Source organism: Podarcis cretensis (genome assembly GCF_951804945.1).
Source record: "Podarcis cretensis genome assembly, chromosome: 14".
Taxonomy (NCBI): domain Eukaryota; kingdom Metazoa; phylum Chordata; class Lepidosauria; order Squamata; family Lacertidae; genus Podarcis; species Podarcis cretensis.
In genome coordinates, this window is record NC_137183.1 from 17,086,550 (window position 1) to 17,106,461 (window position 19,912).

General features: G+C 45.2%; 1 protein-coding gene across 2 annotated transcripts in view; it reads left to right on the forward strand.

Annotated features, from left to right (window-relative positions):
• SH3GL3 (SH3 domain containing GRB2 like 3, endophilin A3) overlaps positions 1–19,912 on the forward strand; it is a 48,034-nt gene that overhangs the window by 23,941 nt on the left and 4,181 nt on the right. Inside the window, exons 2-9 of one of the 2 annotated variants that reach the window (XM_079954340.1) lie at positions 4,520–4,588; positions 4,688–4,753; positions 6,183–6,255; positions 10,998–11,141; positions 12,346–12,479; positions 13,122–13,280; positions 18,266–18,369; positions 19,316–19,443. In XM_079954340.1, coding sequence (XP_079810466.1) covers positions 11,018–11,141; positions 12,346–12,479; positions 13,122–13,280; positions 18,266–18,369; positions 19,316–19,443 — 649 coding nt within the window. In that variant the 5' untranslated portion in view covers positions 4,520–4,588; positions 4,688–4,753; positions 6,183–6,255; positions 10,998–11,017. The remainder of the gene's footprint in view (positions 1–4,519; positions 4,589–4,687; positions 4,754–6,182; positions 6,256–10,997; positions 11,142–12,345; positions 12,480–13,121; positions 13,281–18,265; positions 18,370–19,315; positions 19,444–19,912) is intronic. The other variant, XM_079954339.1, reaches the window with a different exon arrangement.

A 19,912-nucleotide genomic window follows, 5' to 3' on the forward strand; every position in this document is an offset into this window, starting at 1 on the left:
GGTATACTGGGCCAAGGCTGTTTAGGGCTTTAAAGGTGAATTGTGCTCAGAAACATATTGGGAGCCAGTGAAAATCCTTTAGGACTGGTGCTATGTTGTCTCAGTGGCCACTTCCACTCACCAGTCTAGCTGCTGCATTTTGGATTAATTGTAGTTTCCGAGTCACCTTCAAAGGTTGTCCCACAGAGAGAGCATTGCAGTAATCGAAGCAGGAGATAACCAGAGCATGCACCACTCTGGCAAGACAGTCCGTGGGCAGGTAGGGTCTCAGCCTGCATACCAGGTGGAGCTGGTAGACAGCTGCTCTGGACACAGAATTGACCTGCGCCTTCATGGACAGCTGGGAGTCCAAAATGACTCCCAAAATAAATACAGAAATGATAAAGAAGATGTTAAAATGATAAGAGAATAATGATGTTGGATATAAAAAATCTAATATGAAGATATAATAAAACAAGCAGGGGAAATTATTATGTAAAAAAACCAGAAGAGGAAGTTGAGGGAAGTTGGGGGAGGGGGAGGGGGGAAGTTGGGGGAATTGTATTATTTTTCTGTTATATGAAATGTTAATACTATGTTAAAAATGTGAAACTTAATAAAAAGTATTTAAAACACACACACAAAATGACTCCCAGGCTCTGCACCTGGTCCTTCAGGGGCACAGTTACCCTGTTCAGGATCTGGGTGTCCTCCACACCTACCTGCCTCCTATCCCCCCAAAACAGTACTTCTGTCTTGTCAGGATTCTTATTTTATATAAATTTTTATTAGTTTATTAGTTTTTTAACATACCATTTTCAACAATAATTAAACATACTTTTACCTCTTACTCAATTTTTTTTTTTACTTCCATCAGTCCTGTCTGAAAATTTTCCAATCTAATCTCTTAGTATGCATTTTTTATTTTCCCTATTACATTTCAAACTTATAACCAATATCTCTATCTTTTTCTACTTTGTAACACCGTATATTTCTCCTTAGAAAACTTCTTGTAGTCCTGCTAGCATAATTTGTTGATTACAGTTGCTCTTCAAATAATTCGTATACCTCTTCCAATCTTCTCTAAATCTCTGGTCCCACAGGTTTTGAATCTGTCATTTTGTAGCTGTCATTTTGTCCAATTCTGCATTGTCCATTAATTTCGCTGTCTTGTCAGGATTCAACCTCAAACTGTTAGCCACCATCCATCCTCCAACCGCCTCCAGACACACACACGACCTTCACCACCTTTGCTGGTTCCGATTTAAAGGAGAGGTAGAGAGGGACGCAGGTGGCGCTGTGGGTTAAAGCCTCAGCGCCTAGGACTTGCCGATCGAAAGGTCGGCGGTTCGAATCCCTGCGGCGGGGTGCGCTCCCGCTGCTCGGTCCCAGCGCCTGCCAACCTAGCAGTTCGAAAGCACCTCCGGGTGCAAGTAGATAAATAGGGACCGCTTACCAGCGGGAAGGTAAACGGCGTTTCCGTGTGCGGCTCTGGTTTGCCAGATGCAGCTTTGTCACGCTGGCCACGTGACCCGGAAGTGTCTCCGGACAGCGCTGGCCCCTGGCCTCTTGAGTGAGATGGGCGCACAACCCCAGAGTCTGTCAAGACTGGCCCGTACGGGCAGGGGTACCTTTACCTTTACCTTTAGAGCTGGGTATCATCCGCATACTGATGAACACCCAGCCCAAACCCCCTGTTGATCTCTTGCAGCAGCTTCATGTAGGTGTTACAAAGCATGGGGGAGAGGACAGAGCCCTAAAGGCATTTGCAGCCAAATAAGCACCAAGCAACTCCTTGCGTGAGCTGAACAACTTCCGGTTGTGCATGTTAACGGAAAAATCTGAGGGCTCCCTTGGACAAAAACAAAGACACCAACCAGGATAACGTGGAGCAAAACAGCAGCCTGTAGGCTTGGCCTTTATTGAATACTGTCGCGACAGGACTCCCACCTGCAACAAGCTGAAGCAAAATGGAAGCCCAGAACAAAAGAAGACCCCAACTTTTATTAGTTACTAATTCCCCAAACTACACCTCTAAGACTACATCACAACTACATCACAAAAAGGAGGGGGTGAGGGAGGAGTTGTGGTGGTAACCTGAGTGTCCTGTCACCTGGCTGGTTCCTCCTTCCCCCCCTCCCCATGAGTACTTTCCAGGTGACAAAGGGGAGCTTGCAGTTTCCTGCCCCCAGAGGGAAGAGCTGATCCTTGTCCTTTGTTCCAGTCCGTGCTGAATCCACTCCCAAATGCAAGTTCTTTGTGATCTTGATGGTCTTCTGTCTAGGACCATCAGGGTTGGCATAGCAACTGGGCAGGGCCTCCTGTGTATGTGCTGGTAAGCTCAAGGGATTATGGCTGGCCTGTATCAAACCTTCCTTGTAGTCCTTCCTTCATGGAGTAAAATAAAAGTGGAACAGTGCAGATCTGATGTATGGTTGAATCTATGAATTTATAACAGAAGCGTAGCGTATGTAGTGTGTGTGTGTGTGTGTGTGTGTGTGTGTGTGTGAAGTTTGTACAAACTGAATGATTGGGGGGGGGGGATTTTCCTGCGACATGCAATAGGACTTTCTTGCCTTCTTTGCAGAAGTATAATTTAGCAGTAAAGTGCTCCTTGTCTGCTGTGGCCAGCAGTCTTGAGACATTGAGCAGGACCATAATATCACTTTCTGCCGGATCCTTTTCAGCTGGAGACTCCAGGAATTGAACACAGAACACTCTACAGTGGTGCCTCGCAAGACGAAATTAATCCGTTCCGCGAGTCTCTTCGTCTTGCGGTTTTTTCGTCTTGCGAAGCACGGCTATTAGCGGCTTAGCGGCTATTAACGGCTTAGCAGCTTAGCGGCTATTAACGGCTTAGCGGCTTTAAGAAAAAGGAAACAAACTCGCAAGAACTCGCAAGACGTTTCGTCTTGCGAAGCAAGCCCATAGGGAAATTCGTCTTGCAAAGCACCTCAAAAAACGGAAAACTCTTTTGTCTAGCGAGTTTTTCTTCTTGCGAGGCATTCGTCTTGCGGGGCACCACTGTATGTGGAAAAGTACATGCTCTACCAACGAGCAACAGATCTTCTTTTCTTTTGCACAGATTGCCTCTTGGAGCTTTAACCAACCTGGTGCCCGCTAGATGCTTTTGAACTACAAATCCCATCAGCCCTGGCCTGGCTGGGACTGATAGGAATTACATCCCCAAGCATGTGGACAGTACCAGGGTGGTGCAGGCTGCGCTCTTAGATAGACAAACCACAGAACACATTCCTGCGGACGGCTAATGTCAATGGTTCTTTTGTTACCCATATCACATGCTTTATAACACACACACAAACAGTTCAAAATTGTATCTTTTGAGAAAGAAGCTTGCCTATTTTTTGAGAATCTCAACAGTGTAGCAGATGAAGTGCTCGGGAATGCCTTGTTTTGCTTAGATTGTGAGCTGTTGGTCCCCTTATCGCTTGGCCTGCACAGTGGAAGTGATCAGCCAGAAACGGAGGTTTCTCGCCTTGAAGTATATCTTTAAGAAGCCCTTTTGGCTTCTGGGAGGAGCAGGGCTGCCACCCGGAGGCAGTAAAACGGGAGAAGAATGTCATGTTACTGCAGCTGTGAGCGCTTGCTCTAATTGATGCCTTTGGCTCTGTAATCAAACTGTGTTGTGAAGCTCCTTCCAGTAATTTCTGTATGGTGTGCCTGGATAGACTAGAACAGCGAGTGTGGTGGGGGGAATAAATCAGATGATTAAGGGCATGTGTTAGCCCTAAGCACCTCCCTCCACTTGATCTAGTCTCCTATGCCAGGGGGAGAGGAATTCCAGGGGAGAGGAATTCCACTTTAATGCCACATTGGATGTAAATGGATCATCCAGTCACGCCTGGTGCTGAGATACAGCCAAATTACTGTATTTTTCCATCTATGACTCCCCCGTGTATAAGACGCCACCTATTTTGTGGGTTCATTTTACCTCATCTTTAGCAGTTTCATATATCATAATTTTTAACCATTTTTTATCACACTTACATGGGGTCCCTTCTAACACTGTGATTGCATCATTCTACCACTCTATCATTATATTAGGGGGGATTGCTCTGGAATGATGTGTATATTAGACAAAGTTCCGTGCAGTCAAGAGAAGTAAGCACTAAAAAGTTAATTGAATTTCAAGACAGGTTTAAAATAAAAACGTTGGAAACTGAAAATGTGGAGAATTGGAGAGAGGGGGAAATGGGAAAATGAAACTGATAGTTTTTTTCCCATTCCTAATGGCTACCAGCCATGATGGCTTTCTCCATTATGAGAGGTGGCATACCTGTGGGTACCAGTCATTTGGGAACAGCAGCAGACAGAGCAGTTGCCCTCCTGCCCTTCTTGTGGACTTTGCATAGGCAAAAATGACTGACAGATGGGCCTCTGCTCTGACCCACTGCACTCTCCAATATTTAAAGGGGACTCCTGATTTTGACAGGATTTGTGTGGCGTCTCCTACATTTTTTCTAGCCTTATGTGCAGCTTTTGTTTCATGCTATATAAGTGCTTTTCTTTTTTTCTGCAGCTATTCAGTGAAAAAATCAGCGGAGTGGAAGGAACAAAACTCGATGAAGATTTCCATGAGATGGAACGGGTAAGACAAGCCTAAGGAAATGCTTAAAGATTGTTGCTAAACACATGCCCTTGGTTCCAGATGATAAAGTAAGGTTTCTCTACCTTCCTTCCTTTCCAGTCTAGAGTCTACACTCCCAACATGGCTGTACCGCATGAGTATTCAGATCACGTGAACCTGTTCTAGGTCCAATTTATATTTTTATGTATGAGTTAGATGTGTATGTTTTTGTTTTTCCTTCAAGTTGCTCAGGGTGACAAAGGCGGATCTTTCTAATTTTTCCTTCACAACAAGGTAGGAAGAAATAGATATTTGACTTGAGTGCAGATCCTCGCTCGTGAATTAGTGCTATTCACTTCCATTGCACCATATCAGTACAGTGGTATCTCGCAAGACGAAATTAATTCGTTCTGCAAGTTTCTTCGTCTTGCGATTTTTTCGTCTTGCGAAGCACGGATTTTGGAAAAGCTTCAAAAATCACCAAAGTCTTCAAAAACCTCAAAAAAGGCTACCACACCGCGTGCTATGAGTTGCTCCTCGAAGTCAAGTCGCAACTGCACCCCCTGAATGCACGGTTTTAAGAAAAAGGAAACAAACTTGCAAGACAAAGGAAACAAACTTGCAAGACATTTTCGTCTTGCGAAGCAAGCCCATAGGGAAATTCGTCTTGCGAAGCAACTCAAAAAACGAAAAACTCTTTCATCTTGCGAGTTTTTCGTCTTACGAGGCATTCGTCTTGCGAGGTACCACTGTATAGTAAAATAAACTTGCCATGTTATAAGGAAATTAACTACGGAGTGTGGGGTGAGATTATAGAAAGAAGCAAATATTGTTTACCTGAAATGAAAGCCTACCATTCGAACAGATAGGCATTCTTACCAGCTCTACTATTGGATGCAGGTGGCACTAAACCACTGAGTCTGTTGGGCTTGCCGATCAGAAGGTCGGTGGTTCGAATCCCCATGACGGAATGAGTCCCTGTCGCACTGTCCCAGCTCCTGCTAACCTAGCTGTTTGATAGCATGCCAGTGCAAGTAGATAAATAGGTACCACTGTGGCGGGAAGGTAAACGGTGTTTCCGTGTGCTCTGGCTTCCGTCACAGTGTCCTGTTGCGCCAGAAGTGGTTTAGTCATGCTAGCCACATGACCTGGAAAGCTGTCTGTGGACAAACGCCGGCTCCCTCGGCCTGAAAGCGAGATGTGCGCCGCAACCCCATAGTCACCTTTGACTGGATTTAACTGTCCAGGGGTCCTTTATTTTTACCTTTACTACTGGACAGAATACATAAATGTCCATCTTGCCATGATCTCATTTTGTCACCCACTTGTCCCAGTTTTACTTTGTTCTGAGATGTGGAAGCTGTGACCCTCCTGACATTGCTGGACTACAACTCCCACCTTCCTAGACGATTGGCCTTGATGGTTGGGACTGATGGGAGTTGTCTTCCAACAGCATCTGGAAGGCCAGATGTTCTCCATCTCTGACTTAGTTGACCGGGTGCCTTCTCTGGTTATTTCCACAGAACGCGCAGGCTTTTATGGTGCATCTGAACAGAGTGATAACAGGCATTTTGATGAAATTTTCCTTAAAAGCCTTGATATGTTTGTCTTGCAGAAGATTGACATCACCAACAAAGCTGTGGCAGAACTCCTGTCAAAGTCCACTGAATATCTGCAACCTAATCCAGGTAAATAGAGATGATTCCAATAGCCTCTTCCAGATGTTTCACTGCAAATCCAGGTCATCAGATCTGCTCCAAGCACGCCTTGCTTGGCTTCTGGGCACAACAACCTATTATGGCTGGATGCTTTTGTACCATGAAATTTCTGATCCCTCTACCTGCCAGTAGCTCCTCTATAAGGGAAATCCTGTTCAGTTCTGTTTTGTTCTGTCACTTCAGTGCAGACACACCGTGCAATTTTTCTTCTTCTGGTTCCATCCATTGGATGGGGATGGTGCTAGTCCATCTTACCTCCATGGCTGCTCTTTCGTACTCCCAGCATCCAAACACTGGATGTCATTCTTCCATCAGGAGTTATACAGGTCATAATCAACACACTCTGGTCTGCTATGGCACCACTGTAGTGCAGTCTATTGCATAACAATCTTTAGCGATGTACTGCCGTAACTCAGAAGTCGAACAGAATCCATTCCGGAAGTCCGTTTGACTTCTGAAACATTTGACTTTCAAAGCGTGGCTTCTGATTGGCTGCAGGAAGCTCCTTCAGCCAATCGGAAGCCCCGTCAGACGTTCGGCTTCCAAAAGAACATTCGAGAAACGGAACACTCCCTTCCGGTTTTCACTCGTTCGGGAACTGAAACGTTTGACTCCCAAGGCATTCAGGAGCCTTGTACTTGTGTTTTCCCTTATGAAACAATGTTCTACCAGTGCAGCAAATATATTACTAAATGACTTTATAACTTAATAATTCAGGTAGGTAGCCGTGTCAGTCTGACGTAGTTGAAATAAAAATAATAAAAATAGAAATTTGTCCAGTAGCATCTTATACACCAACTAAGTTTGTTCTGGTATAAGCTATCTGAAGAAGTGTGCATGCATATGAAAGCTTATACCAGAACAAGCGTAGTTGGTCTATAAGGTGCTACTGGACAATTATTTATTATTTTTATTTTAACTTAACATTATTATTATTATTATTATTATTATTATTATTTATATACCGCCCTATACCTGGAGGTCTCAGGGTGGTTCACAGAACAAAATAAAAATAAAAAACTGCAAAATATATAATCAAAATAAAAACAGCAACCCAATAGCACCCCCCCCCAAAAAAGAAAGAACCATATTTTGTAAGGGCATAGTATGTCAATCAAATCAACCCAAGGCCTGGTTAAAAGGGAAAGTTTTTGCCTAGTGCCTAAAAGTGTATAATGAAGGTGCCAGGTGAACTTCCCTGGGGAGAGCATTCCACAGATGGGGAGCCGCTGCAGAGAAGGCCCCGTTCTTGTGTTGCCACCCTCTGGACCTCTCAAGGAGGAGGCACAATACAATGAATACACTGTTTAAAGTGCAGTATATGTAGATCTGGGTCAATATAATCAGCTGGAATCCTTGGGGGGGGGGGCCTGCCAGGGCCCGTCACCCCAGCAGAACCCATAGCATTTAGTCTTCCTTTGGCTATTGTTATGAATCCCACATTTTAGCAAATGTGTGGCTGCTGCTGTAATGTTAGTGTTAACATTCAAATGCTGGTGTTCTGTGCTGGGGTGGGGGAGCTGTGGCCTCCAAATGTTGATGGACTACAACTCCCATCGTCCATTCCCATTGGTCAAGCTGGTTGGGGTTGATAGGACTTGGAGTCCAGCAACACCCCCATCCCTATTTTATGCTGTTTTAATCATTTGGGATTTTGTGTTTGTAGATTGCCTTGTGACAGTATACGCCCTGAAAGATAGGATAAACATCTATAAAATGCTAGGCAAAGTAATTGTCATGTAGAGAGTCTGAGAAATTACATGGTGTTGAAGTAGACGCAGTAGCTTTATTTGTGAATACTTTTTCCATTGACGCTTCTCTTTAAAATAGTTTGGGGATGAATTTATTTTTTTTTGTCTGCACAGTTGGAACTGGTGCAGTTTGCACTCTGGCCTTTTTTGTGAGTTAGAGATACAGTCATGTGAAAGTCAAGGCTATGTTCGCAAGAACCGCGCTTCCATTTTGTCAAGAGTTTTCCACATGAAATTGCAGTTTTCAGAAAGAACAGCCACGGAATCGTTATAAACATTGCCTGTTTGTGACATTACCCTGTAAAAACTGATCTAGAAACTGCCCTCTAGATTGGAAATCTGTACCATTCTTGACATATACCAATATCTTTGTGAATATGTAATATCTCTGTGAAATGAGACATAGTATGCACTGAGAAATGAAGGATTTCTTTCTCATTGGTTCCAGCACACACTGCTTATCTGTCCAGCCAGATACTTTTCTTTTCTTTTCTTTTCTTTTCTTTTCTTTTCTTTTCTTTTCTTTTCTTTTCTTTTCTTTTCTAACTGACCAAGTGCATTTTCAGAGAAAGTGGGGGCGGGGAGTTTTACTCATCAGCTGAATTTTTATTATCGTAGTTTGAGAACAAATAACATTCATAGCAGGGTCTGTTAAAACCTCTTTTTTGCTACAGATGGTTTGCTAGGAAAGGTCTGCTTTGGTGAACTGAGCTTTATCCTGCATATTTGGCCCATACGAAAACACCCACTGACCTCAATGAAATTTGGAATAATAAGAATACTTAGCATTGGAGTGGGGCTGTAACTATCCCCGGGATGTATAGTCAGGGCTGTCTTAAGCATATCCAGCGCTGTGGATCCCTCTGGCGCCGCCCGTTTCCGAGAGTTGTTGACCTTTTCCCAAGCCTCTGAGGGGACCACTCTCTTCCCGCGGGGGCTTGGGACGCAAGCTGTACGCCTGCCAGCCATATGGTTGATGGGGCACAGCTGGCGGGTGTGCAGGGAAAGGGGAGGCCACTGGCAAAGCCGCACAGCTTCCCCACTCGTTGGGGCGCCCCTAAGAGACCAGCGCCCTGGCGCAACGCGCCAGTAAGCCCAATAGGAAAGACGGCTCTGTGCATAGTTAAAAGGTTTGAGAGAGATCTCCGAGAACCACTATCTGTGGTTATATTATACTAGAATAATATACCGTAAGCCAGCCCCCTCTGTTCCTTGTGTTGCACTTCCCCTACCAATTCTTGGAGAAGAAAATTTCCGTGTAGTTCTCAGTCTTTAGAACCATGGTTTTGCACTCTCCTGCTCTTGATCCCCAGAACCTGGCATTAAGAGGCATCATATTCCTTTAAAAGAGGACAGCATTGTTGCCCTAGTAACAATATTCTTATAATGTAAGGCAGTATTATTTCAAGAGGAGTAGTGGTCCAGGACTAAAGACTCGTTACTATTTCTGCAGCAGGGTCCCAGCTTTCAGCTGGGGGTGGTGTTTATTGGGTTATTGTTTATATATTGATTACATACTTGGTTTTATTTTCTGATTTTATCCTGTGAACCATCCTGAGACCTGCGCGTATAGGGCAGTATATAAGTTCAAATGGTAATAAGGAAATAATAATAATAATAATTTAATAATAATAATTCCTGAGCCACCCAATCAGCATGAAAGGAGAGGGTTGTTGTTGTTTTCTGCCAAGAAGTCATTTATCCTTCGTACTGATTGAATCCAATCAGAGTGAAAAAGTGAGTCAGCCAATATCAGGGACTGGTCAGAGCAGGAATGGTGGAGGCTGCCTCCCCAGCCTGACCCTTCCAGAGAAGAAGAAGACGGAATTACAACAGGGGTTTGAGGGAGGTCACAGCTCAGAGGAAGATGAGGGGGAAAGCTGGGGCATTATGGGAGAGGAGGAGGAAGCAGGGCCAGAGCAGCAGCTGGCTGACATGTTATCACTAGAAAGCGTTCCAGACCCACCATATCCCAGAACCTGGCGAGCCTTAAAAGTAGGAGAGCAAAGAGCTCAGAAGCAAAGGGCCCTCAGCGCCACCCATAGAAGAGATGACGAATGAGGAAGTGGGAGAGAAGGGGAATGGAGATTGACTCGGGACAACGCTGCATTCCCAAGCCTCTCTCTGTAAATATTGAATAAAAAGCAGATGGTAAGGACATTTCCTTGTCTTATCTGTTCCTGGCAACCTGACGTGAGGGTTGGTTCCTCTACTACCTGACAGCCACTGAGGATTGGCTCCTAGGGTCGCTTTGGATAAGGTGCATGGGAAGAGCACTGAAGAGTTGTTCTGCATGTTCCAAAGCTAAACGTTTTGGAACACTTGAAACACAAGGTGCTGCCGATTCAAGAGAATGGTGTGCAAGTTCTGTTATGTCCAGTGGAACGTCGAGGAAAACACACCTTAATCACTCCAAATCATTTGCTCCTGTACATGCGCATAAAATAGTCTATCTAGCTGGAAAGCAACACGTGGCAATTGGCATTGTTCATTGCAATGCACATCGCATTACAGTCATACCTTATGTTATGCTTGCTTCATGTTATGTCTTTTCAGGTTGAGTCCCGTGGCGACCCAGAAGTACTGGAAAGGGTTACTTCCGGGTTTTGCTGCATGCGCACAAGCACCAAATCTCACCGCACACCTGTGCAGATATGGCGCTTCAGGTTGAAGGCTTTTCAGGTTGCAAACGGGCCTCCGGAACGGATCCCGTTCGCAACCAGAGGTACCACTGTATTACGGTGATGGTATAATTATAAGATCACTGTACGATCTTAGAAGGTGGTGTGGCTGTGGCTATCATGAAGGAACCCTGCACTTCTGAATTTGCCACGACACTTCAGACTGTTTAAACCAATATTTGGGGATGATAAGCACATATGTCTTTCTTCAAACAGATATTTAGGTATTCCTTTTATGCCTCACCAATGTCTCTGAGGTTTTTTTGTTTTTGTTTTTAAGCCTACAGAGCTAAGCTGGGAATGCTGAATACCGTGTCCAAGATACGAGGGCAAGTGAAAGCCACAGGGTACCCTCAGACAGAAGGGCTGCTTGGAGAGTGTATGCTTCGATATGGGAGAGAACTCGGAGAAGACTCCGCATTTGGTGAGCATCTGCAGCTATGTGGCTTCTGTGGCCTGTGCATGTGGCATGTGGTTGTGGTGGGGAAGACAGGCCCTGCCCCATGGAGCTTACAGTGGAGGGAGTAATAGAGGGAGGAGAGGCAAGGCTGAGACAGAATGAACGTGAGAGAGTACAGCTCACAGAGGCAGATACATGAAAACTAAAGACGGTCCTCTAAAAGTACAAAATCTTTGACTGGCAGAAGACATTGACAGGCAGCCTGACTCCCTCCTTTGGCAATCTTCACAGAACTTTAGCTTAATGGTTGCCATCAATTTGATTTTAATTAATTTTTATAATGAAATGTTTTTAGAATGTTGCACTATTTTATTGTTGTTAGCCGTCCTGAGCCCGGCTTCGGCTGGGGAGGGCAGGTTATAAATAAAATTTATTATTATTATTATTATTAGGCCTGTGAGGTGGTTTTCTCCACACCACACCCACCTATTTTTCTAGAGAAAGAGGTGCCGGAACTCACCATGTTCAGTGGCAAAGGAACCCTCTCCGGCACCTGGGGCAGCGCAGCCCGTATGGACTGTGCATGTGCGGCTCCCCGCATGTGCGCACTTTGTAAGGAATGCCGCACATGTGCAGTCTGTATGGGCTGCCGCTTGCACAGCGACGCTCGGACGAAGTGCGCATGTGCAGCAATCCACAAAAGCAGCATTCCATACGGACTGCTCACGCGCAGCAGCCCATACGGTCGCTGTGTGAGAGGGAGCCTGTACGGACAGTGCGTGAGAGCGGTCGGCCGCTCTACAGCTGGGGGGAGGTAGGGGCCATCTTGTCACCCCTCTCAGAGTGGCACCCGGGGCGTACTGCCCCCTCTGCCCCCTTCCTCCTCCCCTGACCATGTTCTCTTATCATGGCAATGGTGCCCACCTGAGAGGTGCCAGAACTGAGTTCTGCCGAGGGCTGAAAAAAAGCCCTGCCTATGGCTTTCTGAAAACAGAAGGTGGCCCCACCCCCAAAAAAGTTAAGTGGGGGGCTTGGATTGTGAGCTGTTCCTGCCTACAACACGAGGGCAGGGGAAAATACAGGGGATTGGAAAGCTGTTCATATTTATGAGAACGGAGGGTGACAATGGAGCATATGGTTTTAATACCTAGGTTGTTGGGTTTTTGCCCTCTTCTACAGCACATATGGTACTCATTTGATTTAATGAGTGTTGCTTCTTCCCTACAAGGCACTGCCCTAATCGATTCGGGGGAGAGCATGAAGCTGATGGGCGAAGTGAAAGACTCTCTAGACATCAACGTCAAGCAAAACTTCATCGATCCTCTTCAGCTGTTGCAAGACAAGGATTTAAAAGAGATTGGGGTGAGTTTATTTCCGGCTTGCACGTTTTGCCTTTTCAAATGCGCCAGGAGGTGTGGCGCATTAATCCCTTGAGAAATTTCACAAAGTGTCTCCGAACTTTTACCATGAGCATCTCTAGTTCTGCTGTAGCTCTATTTGGTTTGGAGCAATGGGAACATCTTCCCTCTCTGAGCCTTAGCAGGGCTTCTCTGTCCACAGCAGCTAATCGTCCCTGTTCTCCCCCTCCCAACCATTGTAAAATATTAGCAATCCCTTTACCCCTCTCTTCGCACAAGCAAGTAAACAAACCAGGAAGTCTTCCGATAGCTATCGCTTCCTGGTTTGGGTAAAATGGGAAACCATGGTTAGCAGCTTTGGGGAAAGCTAGGTTATTAGCAGCTAATTTCCCCTACAGGCTCATTTACACTTCCACTTTCCTTGCTGCTTTCCCCCAGGAAAACCCACTGTTTACTGCTGAATGGGAGCAGATGTCAATCGGGTTTTCTCCAGGTCGACATCCCACGGGACTTTTCCTAGGTGCATAAATCAACATAATATCGTCTTTAAGCGAAACATGCTTGCAAAACGTCATTTGGGGCTCCTTGCCATTTGGATTCTTAGCAATTGGATATCTTTTTGTTTGGATTTTTGTTTTGAACACAGCACCATCTGAAGAAACTAGAAGGCCGGCGTTTAGATTACGATTACAAAAAGAAGCGTCTAGGGAAGATACCAGATGAGGAGGTTAAGCAAGCTGTGGAAAAGTTCGAAGAATCCAAAGAACTGGCAGAGAGGAGCATGTTCAACTTTTTAGAAAATGATGTAAGACCCTCTTGCTGATTTTAAGGTCTTTGAGAGTGCAAGGACTGATTTGGTGTGTTTGTGTGCATTCCATGTGGTTGCAGTGTCCTAACTACTAGTGTGTGTGTGTGTGTGTGTGTGTGTGTGTGTGTGTGTACAATCAAGGTAGGACGCAGGTGGCACTGTGGTTTAGCCACTGAGCCTCCTGGGCTTGCTGATCAGAAGGTTGATGGTTTGAATCCCCACAATGAGGTGAGCTCCCATTGCTCTGTCCCAGCTCCTGCCAACCTAGCAGTTTGAAAGCACACCAGTGCGAGTAGATAAATAGGTACCACTGCGACGGGAAAGTAAACCGTGTTTATGTGCGCTCTGGCTTCCATCACGGTGTCCCATTCCGCCAGAAGCAATTTAGTCCTGCTGGCCACATAACCCAGAAAGCTGTCTGTGGACAAACGCCTGCTCCCTCGGCCTGAAAGCGAGATGGGCACCACAACCCCATTGTCACCTTTGACTGGACTTAACCGTCCAGGGATCATTTAACTTTACCTTTACCTTTTACAATCAAGGTTTTTAAGCCATACAGTCACAAACTCTATACAAAAGAGATGTGTAAACAGTGGCGCAAAAGCGGGCACGTATTATCTTGATCTTGATGTTTACAATCCCAGAACACATAATGAAAAACAACCATAGTACCAGGTTCATTCAGTGCTCTGCTATAATACATTCTCCTGATCCTTAATTGTTATAGAGAAGGTTTTGTTTAGTTTGTTTGTTTGGTATATTTGTATCCTGCCTTTACTTCTAGAGGAGCCCAAGGGCAGCAAATGTCAAAATCTTAAACCAACATATTTTAAGCATTTAAAAACAATTTTAAACATCTAAAAAGAACAGTTAATAATATTTTATCAAACCATTTGGTTGCCATTAGATATGAGGTTTATTGTGTTAATTTTCCTGGTTATAATGCTAGCTGGCACTTCTGTCCTGATTTCTAGCATTCCTTTTACATTGCATTACCTGTTGTGTTATGGCACCGTGGCTTTTTGATTCATATACCACCATGTCAAGCTAAATTCCAAATAGTAGGAAAAAAACAGTATGCCAGGATACCTCTCCATATTTTGTTGTGTAAAATTGCAACATAGAACTCCCGTGATTTTCCCAGTTAATGGAGCTGAAATTGGGTTTTGTTTTCTGGATACAATTAACATAGAAATGAATGCTAAACTTTTGCTAGATTTCCAGAATTGGCTTTTACATATTATTTGAAAGAGCACATAAAACGCAAACAATGAACAGGTAAGGAAACAGCAGGAAGACACGATAAAGTGAATGCAGGCAATGTCTACTCAAAAGTAAGCCCCATGGAGTTCAAGTGTGTGGGGGATTGGAGCCTAAAATTCTTAAATCAGTTGACAGCCTTTGAGAATACAGTTCTTGTACGGCTGTGTATCAGCCACTTTCCTTTGCCAGTTCCAAATACAGAACTGATGAGTTTAGAAATATATTATACAATGCAGCCCCCTTGGAGTGGTCTCAACATCATATCCGTCAGCAACTGCCCTGGAAAAACTGGGACGTCCCAGCTTGTCCCAAATTGGTGGCCAATTTGGGTGCCTTGCTTTTGCGTGACTTCGGGCTGAGATAATGCCATGAAAAAGTGCTTTTTCCAGGTGTGCGATCTTGCATCGGTCATGTGATTTGTGTGGGATTTTGGACCCAGGAGGTGGTGCCTTGGAAATTGAGGCCGTGTCATGTTGGCGGGTACGCAGTAGTCTCAAAGATGCTATATCTTTATTTTAAACCTGTTAATCTTTATTTATTTATATTTAATGCTGTATTGTTTTTAACACTCAATATATATATCTGAAGGAGCGTCTCCACCCCCATTATTCTACCTGGACACTGAGGTCCAGCACCGAGGGCCTTCTGGCGGTTCCCTCACTGCGAGAAGCCAAGTTACAGGGAACAGGCAGAGGGCCTTCTTGGTAGTGGAACACCCTGTGGAACACCCTCCCACCAGATGTCAAAGAGAAAAACAACTACCAGACTTTTAGATGACATCTGAAGGCAGCCCTGTTTAGGGAAGCTTTTAATGTTTGATGTAGTACAGTATTTTAATTTGTTTTTTGAAGCCGCCCAGAGTTGCTGGGGAAGTCCAGCCAGATGGGTGGGGTATAAGTAATAAATTATTATTATTATTATTATTATTATTATTATTATTATTATTATTATGAGCCGCCCAGAGTGGCTGGGGAAACTCAGCCAGATGGGCGGGCTATAAATAATAAATAATAATAATAATATCTGGGGCTGCCAGTGTTGTATCTGTGCAGGGGCGGTGGGTGGTGGGTGCGGACCGCCCTGGGTGTCACCACTGGGGGGGGGGGGACAAAATGCCGGGCAGCACTCACCGCGGGACCTGCAGTGCGCCCGAGTCACGCATCTCTCCTGCCCAAATGGTCTGCCCGCTGCCTCCCCCCCCCCCCCCCCCGCTTTAGGGCAGCTGAGTAGGAGGAGGCAGGCAGACACTGGAGGCCCCACGATGCGCCATGCCCCTATGGGTGCCTCGCCACGCCCCTGGGTGCGCTGCCACAGGTACCCAAGCAGCTTCCTCCGCCGCTGTATCTGTGGACATCATGGTGCCCTTGAGGGCTTCCCTTGGTGGCCGCAACGCCTTGGGGCATCCCAGCACCCCAGTCCCTGCCCTTTTTTTGTCACGAGGTGGTGACAAAACCACCCCCTTTGAGCTGAACAACAACAGCACTTTCTCACTTCAGCTGTGTTTGCTTTGAGGCTCCATCTGCACAGCATACAGTGGTGCCTCGCAAGACGAAATTAATCCGTTCCGTGAGGCTCTTCGTATAGCGGTTTTTTCGTCTTGCGAAGCAAGCCCATTGACGGCTTAGCGGATTAGCGCTATTAGCGGTTTAGCGACTTTTAGCGATCAGCTGTTAAGCGGCTTATCAGCGGATCAGCTGATAAGCGGCTTAGCGGCTTAGGAAAAGGGGGGGGAAAGGGGGGGAAACCGCAGGAACTCGCAAGACATTTTCGTCTTGCGAAGCAAGCCCATAGGGAAATTCGTTTTGCGAAGCGCCTCCAAAACGGAAAACCCTTTCGTCTAGCGGGTTTTCCGTCTTGCGAGGCGTTCGTCTTGCGGGGCACCACTGTATTTAAATCAGCGCCATACCCCTTTAACACTCATGGCTTTGCGCAAAGAATTCTGGGAATTGTAGTCTGCTGAGCGTTGTTAGGAGACTCCTGTGTCTCCCCCACAGAGCTATAATTTTCTGAGTGATTAAACAGCCAGTGCCTCTTCACAAGGGACTCTGGGAACTGTAGTTCTCTGAGGAGAATAGGGGTCTCCTAACAACTCCCAGCCCCTGTTTACAGTGGTATGGTACCACTTTTAATATATTGTGCAGATGGGGCCTAAATGGTGTGGATGTGACCATCCTTTCAAAATTCCAAATGTGGCCATGAATCCAAAAAAGTCTGGCAATCCGTGTCCTATATTGTAGTAAACGGTAGGCCTTTGCCTGCTCCTGTCTGTTTCTTTAAAATCATCTATGCTTTATGTTGATGGCTAATGGCAGCTTTAAAACAAAGACAAACGGCTGTGTTTTTGTTCTTTGTATTGCTTTAGAAAGGCTGCCACCTGGTGAGAGAAGTGAGGATTATCACAGAGTTCCCCGTGTGTGGTTTACTAAGAAACAATTTCTGGGTTTCTCTGGTAAGACGCACCACATACTGAGAGCTCCATCTTCACCACTGACAGGAGCACTGATATGTTGAATCTGTCTATTGGTTCCCCAAGCTCAGGTTTGTCTACACCTGGGGTGGTGAACCTCAGGCCTCGGGGCCAAATGTGGCCCCCAGGTCTCTCATTCTGGCCCCTGGAATTCTCCCCAGGCTACACCCCTTTTCAGCTCTGCTTTGCATCCGCCTTGAGTGTTATGACCTGTCTGGAGTGGGTCCTTGGACTCTGATGATGCTTCTGGCTTGCCTTGATGGAATTGGTTTCATGTATGCGATGTTTTCAACTGCTTTTATTTGTGTATAATGGTTTTTAATTATGCAACTGTTTTAACACTTTTACATATGACTGCTTTGTGTATGTTGCTTCATTGCAAATCACTTCAGGATGTCTCGTGGGAAGAGGTTCATAAATGCAGTAAATAATATTAATGTTAATATGCAGTAAATAATATTAATTAATGATGTATGGAGAGCTGGACCATAAGTAAGGCTGATAACCGAAGAATTGATGCTTTTGAATTATGGTGTTGGAGGAGACTCTTGAGAGTCCCATGGACTTCAAGAAGATCAAACCTATTCATTCTGAAGGAAATCAGCCCTGAGTGCTCACTGGAAGGACAGATCCTGAAGCTGAGGCTCCAGCACTTTGGCCCTCTCCTGAGAAGAGAAGACTCCCTGGAAAAGACCCTGATGCTGGGAAAGATGGAGGGCACAAGGAGAAGGGGAGGACAGAGGACGAGATAGTTGGACAGTGTTCTCGAAGCTACCAGTATGAGTTTGATCCAACTGCGGGAGGCAGTGGAAGACAGGAGTGCCTGGTGTGCTCTGGTCCATGGGGTCACGAAGAGTCGGACACAACTAAAAAACAACAACAAATAATATTAATATTAATGCTTCCAAAGAACCAGTGTGGAAGAACAATCTGGCAACCTTTTTTGTACCATCAATCTCACTCTCTTGCCTACTTTCAGCAGTTCTTACTCCTTGCGCCCTCCCTTTCTTTAGGCCAGCTTGGCGCCCTCCAGATTTTTTTGTACAATAACTGTACTGGCTAAGGCGTTGTCCCAAACATCTGGAGGGCACTAGGTTGGCAAAGGCTGCTCTAGGGTCTTCTACAACAATAACGGCTGCTGGATGCCCCTTTTTCCTGGTCATGCAATGCAAGCTCCTGTTTGTGTATTCAGATTTGGGAACATTGTGCAAAGCCTGTTATATAAATTCCCTTTCCATTGCCTCCTTTTCAGATAGAGCAAGTGAGCCAGTTGCTAGTCTTTGTAGAAGCTGCAGTAGAGTATCATAAGCAGTCTACAGAGATTCTAGAGGATCTGCAGAGCAAGCTACAAAACAGGTAAGAATTACTCCAGGTTACCTCTGGTTCATCTTAAAACCAGGAGTGGGGAGCCTTTTGTCCTCTGTATATTGTTGGACTACAACTCCCATCAGTCTTGACAGGGATGGAAGGGACAGTCCATTTCAGTTCTCTTGATTCCTCCTTTTTCCCATCTTCAATCCAGTTCTTCACATTTCTGCAGCAATTTGAGATATTTAATCCTCATGAAAATTCTTCAGCATTTTCTTGCCACTTCCTCCTAATCAACACATTTATGTATGCCGCATTGACTAATGTACACATTTTCCCGAGCCATTTCTCCTAACTGCATTTTTGTATGTTAGATTTACCAATATATTCATTTTTATGCACACTTTCCCTAATACAGTCGTACTTTGGTTGTCAAACGCCTTGGTACTCAGACGTTCTGGCTCCTGAACGCCGCAAACCCGAAGTGAGTGTTCTGGTTTGCGAATGTTTTTTGGAAGCCAAATGTCTGACACGACTTCCGCTGCTTCCGATTGAGTACAGGAAGCTCCTGCAGCCAATCGGAAGCTGCGCCTTGGTTTTTGAACCATTCTAGGAGATGAACAGACTCCCAGAATGGATTAAGTTCGACAACCAAGGTACCACTGTGTATGCATTCTTGTGAGCGTTTTGGTAGGTGAACTGCATCTTAAAATTCAGGTAATTGAGATTTTTCAAAGGGTGGCGGTGCTTCAGTTCCCATATTGTTTGAGAAAGTGCAAATCTGATAAATTTGGCTTTGGATGTGAACTAAATTGAATCCACCCCCCATCCCTAGTCTTGACTACTAGACCTGCTTATTGGGGCTGATGGGAGGTATATTCATCAACATCTGGCGAGCCAAAGATTCCCCACCCCTACTTTAAACACTGCCAGCTGTGGCTCTCTGCATCTTCCAGGGTCATAGAGTTTTGACCCTTGACTTCTCTGTTTGCAGGATAAACATAGCGTCAAGTCGTCCAAGACGTGAATTCAAGCCAAAGCCGGTGATAAGAACACCTCTTGAAATAAGCAACGGTCAGCAGCACAATGGGATTTCATTCAGTCCATCGATAAAAACCACAGGTGAGCATGCATTTGTGAAACTGACAACCCTCAAAACTAAGTTCGGAGCTCTTCATGTGTAGCAGATGAAAACTCGCTAAATGAATATATCCTTCCCTTGACTTCATTCTGGGCTAAGGTATAAATTGCCTTCATTCCCGTTTCTAATGACCTACATAGACAGTTTGCCTGCAGTAACATTTATCTACTAAATTTGCTCCTTGACCCCTTCCTGAAAATATGCCCCACATTATCACTTAGAAACCAACATGCTCTGGTTGTAGAGGCAGACCCACACAATACAGTGGTACCTCAGGTTACATACGCTTCAGGTTACAGACTCTGCCAACCCAGAAATAGTACCTCGTGTTAAGAACTTTGCTTCAGGATGAGAACAGAAATCGTGCTCCGGTGGCGCGGCAGCAGCAGGAGGCCCCATTAGCTAAAGTGGTGCTTCAGGTTAAGAACAGTTTCAGGTTAAGAACGGACC